The sequence below is a fragment of the Micromys minutus genome, assembly GCF_963924665.1.
Source record: "Micromys minutus genome assembly, chromosome: 26".
In the NCBI taxonomy this organism is placed as follows: domain Eukaryota; kingdom Metazoa; phylum Chordata; class Mammalia; order Rodentia; family Muridae; genus Micromys; species Micromys minutus.
Genome location: NC_137961.1, coordinates 36,154,906 through 36,168,514, shown reverse-complemented (window position 1 = coordinate 36,168,514; position 13,609 = coordinate 36,154,906). Strand labels below are relative to the sequence as shown.

At 42.0% G+C, this 13,609-nt stretch overlaps 1 protein-coding gene across 1 annotated transcript in view; it reads left to right on the top strand.

The window, feature by feature from the left end:
* The window catches only part of CFAP206 (cilia and flagella associated protein 206), a gene marked incomplete at both ends in the record, with an annotated part of 37,648 nt that extends 28,291 nt beyond the window's left edge, over positions 1–9,357 (top strand). The window contains 2 exons of the mRNA XM_080938771.1: positions 5,380–5,523; positions 9,127–9,357. Coding sequence (XP_080794897.1) covers positions 5,380–5,523; positions 9,127–9,357 — 375 coding nt within the window. The remainder of the gene's footprint in view (positions 1–5,379; positions 5,524–9,126) is intronic.
* Between the last annotated feature and the right edge of the window lie 4,252 nt (positions 9,358–13,609).

Below are 13,609 nucleotides of genomic sequence, written 5' to 3'. Positions count from 1 at the left end.
TCATTTCATGACGTGGTCTGTTGTAGGATCTCCACCCCTGCCCCCATGGATTTTAGCTAAAAGCCCCCCATTATATCATTGCCGAGATGATATCAAATTGTTTTTTCATCTATTGAGAGATGATTCACAGATTGCCCTGTAGTCTGCCCATGTTGTAAATTACTACATCTTAATTATAAAATTAAAACAACTTTGAGATCGAGATGACTTTGCCCAGTTCTATTATACTTATTATATATTCCTACAACCAATTTAATATTATAGGATGTTTTTCAGGTACAGAATTCTGCTTATTCTTATTTAGTGGCTTCTATTTTCCTAGGAATTTATTCAAATTATTCTCATGAAGATTTTATGAGAGTGTTTCATAAGTGGTTCAATCTCTACATGAACAATTGTCCCCAACCCTTTTAGTTGTTTTTGTTTTTGAGACAGGGTCTCACTTGGGAGCCCGGTCCTGCCTGGAGCTTGCTGTGTAAAGCAGGCTGGCCTTGAACTCTGTCTCCAGGTGCTCAGGTTTAGGTGTGTGCAACCAAGTGTGCCCTTTCCGTGTGTGTGTGTGTGTGTGTGTGTGTGTGTGTGTGTGTGTAAACTGACTCGTAATGACATTCTGCTCAACTATGCCATGCTCAGCCATCATGAGAGAAGTATCCTCCTGTGGTAGATGAGAACATGTCTGCTCTTTTTTTATGTCCCATGCTCTTATGGAGCCTGTGTTTGCCTTGAACCCACAATCCTCTGTTGCTTACTTCAGCGTTTTCCTCTCTGTCTTGACTCTTCTTGCCCGGGTCCTGTCTTGTTTTGTCGTATTTACTATTTCTTTTATTTTCATTGCACAGTTCTCTCGTTCTTTCCGAGAGCACCAGTGATTGATCTGTCGGCCCCGCCCCACATCTGGTCCATTACCACGTCCCCCACAGACTTCATCTATTTTATTCCACTCGCTTCCCGCCTCCCTTCAGTAAGAGCTTTCTCACTGGTTTTCATGCCTTAGCTGATTTGACTATAAACCACAAGCTTGTAACACATTCTCTTCACAGTTGAGTTCTCCATATCTAACTCACTTAGCATCTTTACTTAGCATAAAGTTGTTGGCTGGCTCGCATAGGACAAATTTTACTTTTAGCTCCAAAAATTTATTATTCATAATCTATTTTTTCCTTGAGCTTTCATGTGAGTTTTGTGGGTTTTTTTAAAAGATTTATTTTATGTTTGTAAATACACTGTATCTGTCTTCAGACACCAGAAGAGGGCATCAGATCCCATTACAGATGGTCGTGAGCCACCATGTGGTTTCTGGGAATTGAACTCAGGGCCTCTGGAAGAGCAGTCAGTGCTCTTAACCACTGAGCCATCTCTCCAGCCCTTAAAAGATACTTTTAATGGATAAAATTATGACTCTTGTGCAGAAATAAGAATGAGCATGTATGAAAGAGTATATTCAAGTCTTGAGTCAGTCACGAACCCTTACTAGCAGTCTAAAGAGTCAGTCATGAACAGTCACCTGCAGTCTAAAAGAACTTCTGAAGCTCAAGGTGGTGCTGCATTCCTTGAGTCCCAGAACTCAGGGGATTAGGGGGCAAAGCTGGAGGATAGCAAATTTGTAGCCAGCCTGGTTACAGGATGTGACCTTGTGTCAAACCCCTCCTCAACAAAAAGAGGAAGAGTCTTAATAGATACATTTATGTATTCAAAAAATGTCCAAAACAGTGGGCAAATAAATACAAATGTATTGGTTTTCCCACAGGAAAAAAGGTGCAGATTTTCAGATTTTACATGTGTGTGGACAAAAATTGTTTGGCCTTACTATCTATCAGTTGCCACTCCCAGAAAGACAGCTAAGGATAGTGAAAGGTTAGACTTAGGTAACCAGAGGTGTATGCTCTGGAAATAGTGCATAGTTTTCTATTAAAACAGTTTTCTTCTGTGAACCTAGGTCTTTCTCCTTTGTCCTTTTTAAAAATTTTATACTTTTAATTGGATATTGATTTACATTTAAAATGTTATTCCCCTTCTCAGTTTCCCCTCTGAAGCCCCCCATCTCATTCCCCCTCCTCCTGCTTCTATGAGGATGCTCCCTGACCCGCCCACCCACTTCTGCCTCCCCTGCCTTGGCATTCTTTTACAAGGCATCAAGCCTTCACAGGACCAAAGGTGTCTCCTCCCATTGATGCCCAACAAGGCCATCCTCTGCTACATATGTGGCTGGAGCCATGGGTCCATCCATGTATACTCTTTGGTTGGTGGTTTAGATCCAGGGAGCTCTAAGGGGGTCTGGTTGGTTGATATTGTGATTCTTCCTATGAGGTTACAAACAGCTCCTTCAGTTCTTTCTAGTTCCTACATTAGGGTCCCTGTTCTCAGTCCCATGGTTGGCTGCGAGCATATGCCTCTGTATTTGTTAGGCTCTGGTAGAGCTTCTCAGGAGACAGCTATATCAGGCAACTGTCAGCAAGCACTTGTTCAGAATTGAGAGTTCATCTTGGTAGATTTTTCTTTTGATGAGTATGAAGTGTCTTTCCTTACATTTCTTTTAGGTAACTTTTAGTTGAAAGTTGATTTTAATAGATATTAGAATGGCCAATCCAGCTTGTTTCTTGGGACAATTTGCTTGGGTTTTTTTTCCAGCCTTTTACTCTGAGGTAGTGTCTGTCATTGAGGTGCGTTTCCTGTATGCAGCAAAATGCTGGGTCCTGTTTACATATTCAGTCCGATAGTCTATGCCTTTTTATTGGAGAATTGAGTCCATTGATATTAAGAGATATTAAGGAAAAGTGATTGTTGCTTCAGGTTATTTTTGTTGTTAGAGGTGGAATTATGTTTGTGTGGCTATCTTCTTTTGGGTTTGTTGAAAGATTACTTTCATGCTTTTTCTAGGGTGTAGTTTCCCTCCTTGTGTTGGATTTTTCCATCTATTATCCTTTGTAAGACTGGATTTATGGACAGATACTGTGTAAATTTGTCATCTCTCTATGATAACTGAGAGATTTGCTGGGTATAATAACCTGGGCTGGTGTTTGTGTTCTCTTAGGGTCTGTATGACATCTGCCCAGGATCTTCTGGCTTTTAGAGTCTCTAGTGAGAAGTCTGGTGTAATTCTGATAGGTCTGCCTTTATATGTTACTTAACCTTTTTCCATTACTGCTTTTAATATTCTTTCTTTGTTGTGTGCAATTGGTGTTTTGATTATTGTGTGATGAGAGGCATTTCTTTTCTGGTCCAGTCTATTAGGAGTTCTGTAGGCTTCTTGTATGTTCATGGTCATCTCTTTCTTTAGATTAGGGAAGTTTTCTTTTATACTTTAAAAAAAAGATATTTATTGTTTCTTTAAGTTGGGAATCTTTGCTCTCTTCTATACCTATTATCCTTAGATGTGATCTTTTCATTGTGTCCTGGATTTCCTGAATGTTTTGGGTTAGGAGCTTTTTACAGTTTGCATTTTTTTTGACTGTTGTGTCAGTGTTTTCTAGTGAGTCTTCTGCTCCTGAGATTTTCTCTTCCGTATCTTGTATTCTGTTGGTGATGCTTGGGTCTATGACTCCTGGTCTCCTTCCTATGTTTTCTACCTCCAGGGTTGTCTTGTCTCCCTTTGTGATTTCTTTATTATATTTATTCCCATTTTTAGATCCTGGATGGTTTTGTGGAATTCCTTCACCTATTTGGTTGTGTTTTCCTATAATTCTTTAAGGTACTTTTGTGTTTCCTCTTAAGGGGCTTCTACCTGCTTACCTGTGTTCTCCTATATTTCTTTAAGGGATAAATTAACGTCCTTCTTAAAGTTCTCTATTATCGTCATAAGATGTGATTTTAAACCCGAATCTGGTGTGTTGGACAACCCACCTTGCTGTAGTGGGACAACTGGGTTCTGATGAAGCCAAGTAGCCTTTCTGGTTTCTGTTTCTTATGTTCTTGAACTTGCCTCTCGCTATCTGGTTATCTCTAGTGATACCTGCACTTGCTCTCTCTGACTGGAGCCTGTCCCTCCTGTGATCCTGGCTGTGTCAGAACTCCTCAGAATCCAGCTGTCTCTGTGATTCTGTGAATCTGGGATCCAGTGATCCTGAGATCCTGGGTGTGTCAGAGCTCCTGGTAGTCAAGCTGCCTCTGGGATCCTGAAATCCTTGTGTGACCAAGCTCCTGAGATCCTGATGTGTCTGTCACAGCTTCTGGGAATCAGGCTTTCTATGGGTGTTGCAGGAGTGGGTGGGGAGCCAGAGCCCTGGGTCTGCTCTGAGCACAGGTGCAAGCTGGAATGAACCCGTTCCTCTGGTTGGGTGGGGGTTTGTGTTTTCCTGGATCCTGTGGGGATCCCAGTTACTCCGGGTGTTGGGGCATATGTGGTCCTAGGTGTGTGTCAGAGCCTCTGGGAGTCAGGTTTCCTCTGGGTGTTGTAGGAGTGCGTGCAGAGCCAGCACCCCAGGTATGCTCTAGGTGCAGGTTCACACCGGAAGGAACCCATGCCTCCGGCTGGGCGGGGATTTCTGTATCCCTGTGATCCCGAGCACATTAGAGCGCCTGGGGGTTGAGCTTCCTCTGGGTGTTGTGGGACTGGGATCCTCGTCATTTCAGAGCACCGGGGAATTGGGCTCCCTCTCTTTTGTGCCTCTTCAATCCATAGCTGACCTTCGGTGACCTTCAGAAACCCATGGAAGTAGGATCTCTCCCTCCGTCTCCCATAGACTCCCTACTGTCTTATCTAATTACCATTTGCGTCTATTGTAGCAATAGTGCTAACTGTCTTTTTATTATGCTTCTATCTACTCCACCATAGCATGAGGGATGACAGCCTAGACTCAGGGACACTGGTCACCTTAGCTCTTATGGGAAGTTACTGTCCTTTCCTCCTCACTACCACCAGTTTTTCCCTAACTGTCTCGCGTGTCACCGAGCACAACAGAATGACTAATCCTTAATATCAGGTGTCCTTGGAGAAAATCGGTATATTCAAATAAAGACAAAACCCAGAAAACTTTGGATGGTCTCGTATGGATGTTGAAGTTCAAAACACATCCTAAGGAGGGCTAAATATATGTGACTTATGCCTGATATGTAATAACTAGTTTTACTTTCTATTTCTGCTCACACTACGAATTTTAAGAGCAGAAAAGGACATTTGAAAGTTTGATAATGGATGATGCTTTCCCTTCTAAAATACCCTCCCACAGTAAGTTCACAAAGCCATGTACAAAACCAGACTCTGCAGGACACAGTCACACTGGGCTTGCTGGCCATAGGCTCTTCCTTGCAGGCGTTCACAAGCACATTCCAGGTTCCAAAAGTACTTCGCCGGTCTCTTGGCAGTTTCAGCTGGATAATTTTAGTTATCTGTACATAATGTTTACTTTTTATACCTGCTAATTACAAACTTGTGTTCTTCAGATGAGAGATGTTGACAAGCATCATATAAAGCCAATTACAAAGTGTGAAAACGGCACACAGACAGACACACACATATTGCCGCCCACGATCATGAGGGCATATGAATGGAATGAATGGGAGTTAAGAAGAAAAGCTATAAAACTGGTTTGTAACAGCGTTTCCTAAATTGTTCACAAGCTGGGGGTGGGGGTTGATGTTGTTACCCATAGAATTGGTAAGTTAATTGTTTATATAAAAGAAATAAGTTCTACACAGTTCCCTGCTGACCAGAAGGAATTAGCACGATTTATAAGTTGCCAGCATCCTGTATAGTGAGGTTGTCTTCTAATTATAAACCTGTATAGAAGTATGGACGAGTGAACCCTCTCTAGACTCACACCCTCCAGGTACTAAACAGCGGTGCTCGCTCTTTCCTTCACAGTTTTAAACGCATTTTCCGGGCTGGAGAGATGGCTAAGTGGTTAAGAGCATTGCTGCTTTTGCAGATTCCTAGGTTCAATTCCAGGCGTACACTTGGGCAGCTCGAGTTTCCAGCTCCAGTGAATATGACACTCTCAGCTGGCCACCGCAAGCCCCCAAACACAAGTACACAGATGCATACACCTAACTAAAAACTGGAATAAATCTTGTACATAAAAGAAAACCTTTTTTCCAGCTCCAGGTACAAGCATGTTCTTTCAGCTACTTGGAAGTCTGAGACCTGCTTAGGTTAAAGGGCAAGTTTATGGGCAGCCTGCATAACTTAGCAAGAACCTATGTCAAAGATATTGTGTGTGTATATGTGTGCGTGTGTGAATTGTGTGTATTCATGTGGGTGGTCACATGTTTATGTGTGTTGTATGTGTGAGTTGTATGTGTGTGATGTGTGTATTCGAGTGATGTGTGTTGTATGTATGTGTGTGTGTTGTATGTGTATGTGTGGGAGGGTGTGGGTATGGTTGTATATGTGTGTGTGGTGAGTGGTGGTATGTGAATATATGTGTTGTATGTGTATGTGTGTGTATGTAGTTTAGGTGTGTATGTGTGTTTTGTATATGTGTTGTGTGTGTATTGTGTGAGATGTGTGTGTTGTGTGTGTGATATGTATGTGAGTATGTTTTGTGTGTGTGTGTGTTGTGTATTATACAAACATAGCTGAGTGGTGGAGCACTACTAGCCTTGCAGCCCTGAGTTAAACTAAAGCACTGTAACAGAAAACAACACAACAGCCACAGCGCAGCCTTCCTCCCGGGAAATCACAGAAACTGTAGTGTACCCACTCCCTTTAGGATGGGCTTATTACATAGCCCAGGCTGGCCCCTGCCTTAACCTCAGCCTCCTGAGTGTTAGGGTTGCAATTATGTAGCCCATGCCTGCCCACATTCTGTTAGACCCTGCTTTCCCTTCCTACTTCTAAAGCCTGTCCTTGTGTTTCCGATGTGCCTCCTTCAAAACATCTTATCGTCAAAGAGAACAAGTGCTTATTGTATTGGTATCATTCACTATACCATGGGCTCTTGCTGAATAACAGGGTATGGGGATAAATAAGTTACCCAGTTAGTTACTTTTTTCATAGCAGCCACAGAATACCCAACAAACACAAAGGAGGGAGGGCTTATAGTGTGTGTGTGTGTGTGTGTGTGTGTGTGTGTGTGTGTGAAATCAAAGAACATCGCCCACTAAGGACAGAAAGATTGCACACAGGGGAACTGTGAAGGCCTGCCTAGTAGGGGAAGGTTCTTGCTACGAAAGCCCGAAGAGTTTGGGTGCTGCAAGCCTACATGAAAACATAAGGGCTGAACTCAGTGGCACACAGAGCTGCCAGCCCAGTGTGCCTACAGGAGGTGGGAGGAGCCATGAGACTTTCTGGAAGTTGGCTGTGTTTATGCAGTAGCAAAGACATACATGGAGAACTTCACCTCAACCAGCCTTTGCCTTTGACTCAGAGGGGGAATGGTATATTTATAATGTGTTAAGAATCTGAAGTGTGTAAAGGCAGGTCTTTTAATCCCAGTGGGTTAAACTGAAAGAAGACAGGTATTTAAATAAGACTGGACAGAAAAGCGCCAGCCCTGCTGGGGACAGCAAGGTGATTTGAAGGTTTGAAGGCAAACACGGAATCTTAGCACTCTCGCTGTTCACTGGTACTGCTGCCAAGTGAACGCGTCTTTCAGAATGCTCCATAGCGGACAATCTAATAACTTGCTTGGTCTTGGCTGGGGTACAAGTCAGTGGCGAAGCACTTACATAGCCTTGTGAGGCCCTGAGTTCGAACCCCAGCACAAAGGTATTTATGTAACAAGTCTCTTTGGAATAGTAAAACCATGCAACCAAAAATAATGAGATGACATAATCTTACTTATATAAACTGCATGCAGGACATGTGTAGGAAGAGATTTGGATTCTTGATGGTTCAAATTCTGAAATATTTAGGGTTGTTCTCAACTTATATGCTGTAGTTCCCACCGATAATTTTTCTCACCCTTTTCCAATTTCTTTATTTTTTTTATTTTTTAAAAGATTTATTTATTATATAAGTACACAGTTGCTATCTTCAGACACACCAGAAGAGGGCATCAGATCCCATTACAGATGGTTGTGAGCCACCATGTGGTTGCTGGGATTTAAACTCAGGACCTCTGGAAGAGCGGCCAGTGCTCTAACCGCTGAGCCATCTCTCCAGTTCTTCCAAATTCTTCTTATTTCTTATCCTCTTCTACTTTCTTTGTGGGGCTGTGGATCAAATTAAGACTTTTCATGAGCGAGTCAACCTCAAGACCACTGAGTTACAGGTTCTAGTCCTCATCCTCCATGGTTACTAGCCTGTGCAATCTGTCTAAACTGTGTTTACTAGTTATCCATAACTAAAGTACGCAAGATGAAAAATGGGTAGGCTGAAAACACATTTCCATATGAGCAACATGGAGTGAAGCTCATTTAAAACCCACTGTAAATCTGAAATTTCCCATATTCAACCGTTGCAACTCAGTCTCTGTAGGCTCATGTCAGCATGTCACAGGTTTTCCCCCTTCGTAAAGCATTCTGAAGTTCCTACTCTGTTCTTGATTTATTTTAATGTTTTAACATTTTATAGAAAACTGAGGTATTTGGCCCATCTGGATAATTGAGAAAGTTGCCATGCAAGCTGATAAATTTAATCCCCAGAACCTACCAGAGGAGGAGCGAATTAGGACCAGGAGTTTCCTCTTTCTTTCTTCTACATGCACACTACAGCATACACGCGCCTACAGTCATACCATATGCATCCTCCCCATCCTCAGCCTCCCTTTCCTCCTCCTCCACATCCCACTCCTCCCCCTTCCTCCTCCTCCCCCTCTTCCTCCTCCCCACCCTCTTCCTTCTCTCCATCCTCCTCTTTCACATTATCATCCTCCCCATCCTCAGCCTCCCTTTCCTCCTCCTTCACATCCCACTCCTCCCCCTTCCTCCTCCTCACCCTTCTTCCTCCTCACCCTCTTCCTTCACATTATCATCCTCCCCATCCTCCTCATCCTCACCCTCCCTATCATTTTCCTCTTCATCATTCTCCTCCCCATCCTCCTCCACACCATCATCCTCTCCCTCCTCCTCCCACCCTCCTCCTTTCCATCCTCTTCCTCCTCCCCATTCTCCTCCTTCCCATCATAGAAAATATATTGTTTATTTGTGAAATGGGAAAACAATTGGTGATTATTAACAAAATGCCTGAATTTTTACATTATTTATTTTTTAGAAAAATATTATTTCCTACTTTCTCTTTCTATCTAGGCTAATTTGCGCCAGAAAATGACTCACTCTGTCCAAACTGACCTTAGTCACATGAGAAGAGATAACAGCTCACAGGTGTATCCTTCGAAAGAGGTTGGCACTCAGTCCAAGAGAGAAGGCAGCACCCGAGTGCCCAGGCCCCAGATTTTCATAGCTGGTCTTCGTGGGGGACAGAGCAGAACAACCTATGGGGTAAAGGTAAACTTAACCAGAGCAGTGGATGAAACCTAGAGATGGACTTTTACAAGAAGCTGCTTCTTAATATGATGTATGAAAAAGAGTTTAAAGTACTGTATGTGTAACGTTAATTTGCAGGGCTGGCACAGTCTTGGTTTTATGGAAAGTATTGTACATGTGTAACATTAATTTGCGGGGCTGGCACAGCTATCGGTGAATGTGTACTAGGGCCCCATATCCTGCCTGCCTGTCATACAAATCTAAAAGCAGTTTCTGTAGCACATCTTTTTCCTTCTATTAAAATTGACAAGTAAAACTCTGCCCGTTTGTTTTGTATTTTTGACAAAGTTAACAGCATTAAGATTGAATTACCATGCCAGCTAGACAGCAGTATGCTATCACTGGAGAAGAGGCTGCTTCTAAAGCTACAAACTGACACTGACACTGATTCGGAAACACCACTTTCTGCTCCATTTGCTATTCAGTGATGACACAGATTTCTACATCATTACCTTACTGTCTGAAACAATTGAAGCCAACATCCATATGATGGCTTTTTTAAAGCTGGAGAATTAATATTTATATCTAAATTTCAGGCTCTTTGAGAAAAATTTAGAATGTCTGCTAACACTGGCTGCATCCAGCTTGGTCCGCTTGAGCTCTCTGTTGTCTGTCTGGGACCTCTTCTTCTTCACACCCTGTGGCTGTATTCAGCCCACAAGCTGGGTTTGGGCTCCTGTGAATACTCTTTAAAGGTATGGATTTATTACTCAGATGCTTCTAATACCAGTTAATTGATGAGGACGTGCCCATGTGAGAGGAACCAGCAGAAGAATCAGGGCAAACAGTCAGTTCTAGTCAGTATGTGTGTGTGTGTGTGTGTGTGTGTGTGTGTGTGTGTATTGGATGGGGCAGGGATGTGGCTCAGTTGGCAGAATACTTGTCTAGCATACTTGAGGCCTTGGATTCAGTTCCCAAGAATGCGTGTCACACATGGTGGTACACGGATATAATCTTAGCATTTGGACAGTGGAGGGAGGAAGAGCACAAATTCAGGGTTGTCATTGGAAATAGAATAAACATGTGGCCAACCTAGAAAAATGGAACTGTGTCTCTAACAAACAAACAAATAGACAAACAACCCCCCAAAAAACCAAACAATCAAGAAACCCCAAAGGTCCTAGTCTTTGTCTTTGGTGCTGGTCTCTGGGACTGTGCCTTTAGTCGTGCTCTTGTGTGAAAGGCAGTGGTGACACTCGCCAGTCATGTCCACTTTGACTTGTTTGGATCCATTTCTCTGTTCCCTTGCACCACATTTCCTTTATGGCCTACAGAGGCGAAGTTCCTGACATATTACCCTTGAAGAAAGCCAACACATCTACTTTCTTTTGGACAACATTTCCCCAACACCCAGTTGTCTGAGAACACCGTGTGTATCTAAAGGGAGGTTGTGAAAAGACAGCGCAGGTTGCCTGTGCCTCTCAGATTATAATGAAGATGCCGGAGGATGAGGTGAGAACCAGAGGAAGTGAGCGGAGAATTGACCAGTCTTCAAAGGAAAAACAACAGAAGTCTATTGGTGTAATTTCCTTTCTGGTTAGGTTAAACATCATTTTAACGTGTTATGCATTGAAATCTCTTTTCCACAGGTATTACATAAAGGTCATGATTTTCATATCTAAAGTTGAAAAGTAATCTTAATAACAGGCTGGCTGTTAAGACGAGACCCAGAGGGAAGGGTGGGATGGAACCATGGGACTAACTAAACTTTAGAAATTCAGGATTGTGATTTTTGTTATTTTCAATCGGTCTTCTTCCAGATCCATAAACACAAGCCACCATTATCTTAGAAACCGAGTTATCTTAGAAATAGGGTTAGAATAGAATAATGAATAAAAATACCAAATACAACTTGAAAAACCAAACTCTTAGTATCAAAAACTCACCCAGGGCTAGGGTGGAGAGAAGGCTCATCATTTAAGAGCTAGTACTACCCTAGTCCGTGACCTGAGTTTGTTTACCAGCAGTGAAGGTCAGAGGACGTGTTTTGTGGAGTTGGTTACACCTTCTATTTTTATGTAGGTCCTCCTGGGGACCAAATTCAGGTTGCCAGCTTTGTATAGCAAATGCCTTTTACCACTGATCCATATTGCCAACCTTTGTTGAATGAATATATATATTCATTCTCTATACCAACTGTATACTATATTTTAAACATAATATTTAACAAGTTATCATATACTTGCCATATTTGAACTTAATAGCTCCTTAAACTTTTAGCTATTTGATTTTTACATATTATTTTTCCTTTAAGTTCACACTTGTATTGCCAATAAACATAAACTATATAATTTTTAATAATATTGTAATGTATCCATAGTAGATATAATATCCACTATATTTTGGTTCTGCTGAGCTTCCGTTTGTAAACTTCACAATGACTCATGCTTGGACAGAAGTAGAAATAAGCAGGAGGAAGGAAAATACAAGAGTTCACTGGGTACAATGAGGCATGTCATTAGCATCTTAGGTGAGAGTATAGCGCTTGACGCCTTGAACAGACATTAGTAAATGTGACCTTGTGCTTCACATTTTAAAGACCGCTGCTTCTTACAGGAGTGTGAGCAAAGCCACGCGTATGTAAAATATACTAAATGAATATTTTCCACTAAGTCTTCGAATAATACAGAATGAAAAAGTAAAAATAACTCATAGACTGTGTCTACTTTAGTGCTAATTTGATTGGTATAAAAGACACAAATACTTTAGGTAAAAAGTTAGCAAATAGTTGTCAAGGATAGGATAGGACTGGAAAGTGTAGTAACAACCATGTCTGAGAATCTTCTAACGCACTGAAAACATTGTTTACAGTTACCGTTGATGCTTAAGTCACACAGTAAGTGTGAGGCACACTATTCTTTACATGAGGATGCAATCACATTGGTACAGAAGAACAACTTCCAACAGAGTAATGAGGGCTTCATTTATGGGGCCCCTGGACACAGCATTCTACATCTGTAATAATTAGTAGGACTTGTATGACAGATGCGTCCTGGAGATACACACCCCTCGTCTACTAACCCCAGGAAGAAAATCCATGGCAAACTGTAGAAACAGTTGCACCAGGCTCCTACTTGGTGAACCAGTGAATGTGGGGGAGGAGTGGTTGCTAATAAGAACATGACTGAGACTCACAAGGAACAAAGACAACTCAAAAACAGCTGCATCACATCACTGCAAAGCTCTTACTCAAGAGCTGCATCTCTGGAGATATTTTCCCAGCTTACAGGGGCTTCTTCTTCCTGCCATTGGGCTGGTCAGAGTCTCCTACCCCAGCCTGTTTACTCCTTATTGTCTGAGGCGGAATCCTAGAGAATCTCCCAGATTTGTGACCTTTTGTTTACCTCCCGAATGTCATGAAAACACTCCTTCATCCCAATGTTTTGACTTAAAGGAAACTGCTAACACAACATTCTTTACCCACAACCATGTTCACACTCCATTAAGAATACCGTGAATGCCACCTAAGTTTATTCTTCCTTAAAATTCTGTAAGTATGCCTTTTGCTTCTAGAGACATCTTGCGTTCATTTCTTTCACATTAGCATGGGTCAATAAGCTAGACTTGTTAGACTACGGTTTGGCAGGCTTTCCCACAATGGTCTTGGGCTAAATGAGTTAGGACAGAGATATAAGGTTTATGTAAATGGGGTAGTATATATTTTGGGCAATGAATATGATGCGACTCAATAGTATAATCTGTGAACCAAAAAGTGCAACAAAAATGGCCTGATCAATAGTATTTTATTCATTATGTTGTGACCAGTATGAGTGTGTGTGCGTGCGTGCGTGTTTGTGTGTATTTGTGTTCATAGTGCTGTTTACATTATGTCAAGGTTCCTTTAAGTATTTGTTGATTAGTACAGGGAACAAAACCCAAAGACACACTCAATATTTGTTTGATACTTTTTTGTTGGAAACAAATTCTTCACAAAGCTTATATAGACTTTGAAGAGGATGAAGGCTTACAATGAGCATAATTGTACAGTTTGAATATCATCGACAGACTAAGTAATGCAAGTTATTCTCTGCCCTAATTGCACTTGTTGGTCTGGAGAGATGCTAGAGGCTGGGGAATGTTAAGAGAATCAGTAAGTCTTGAGTATGTGAACACGGGGATTTCATCATCTGTGCTGGTGAAGAAGCCAGCTGCTGCTCTATGGTCATCAGCCACTCTTCACTCCTCACTCGCGTCATCCTATAGCTCAGGGATGCTCTTGCTCTCAAGCTCCAGCTCCACTGGCATC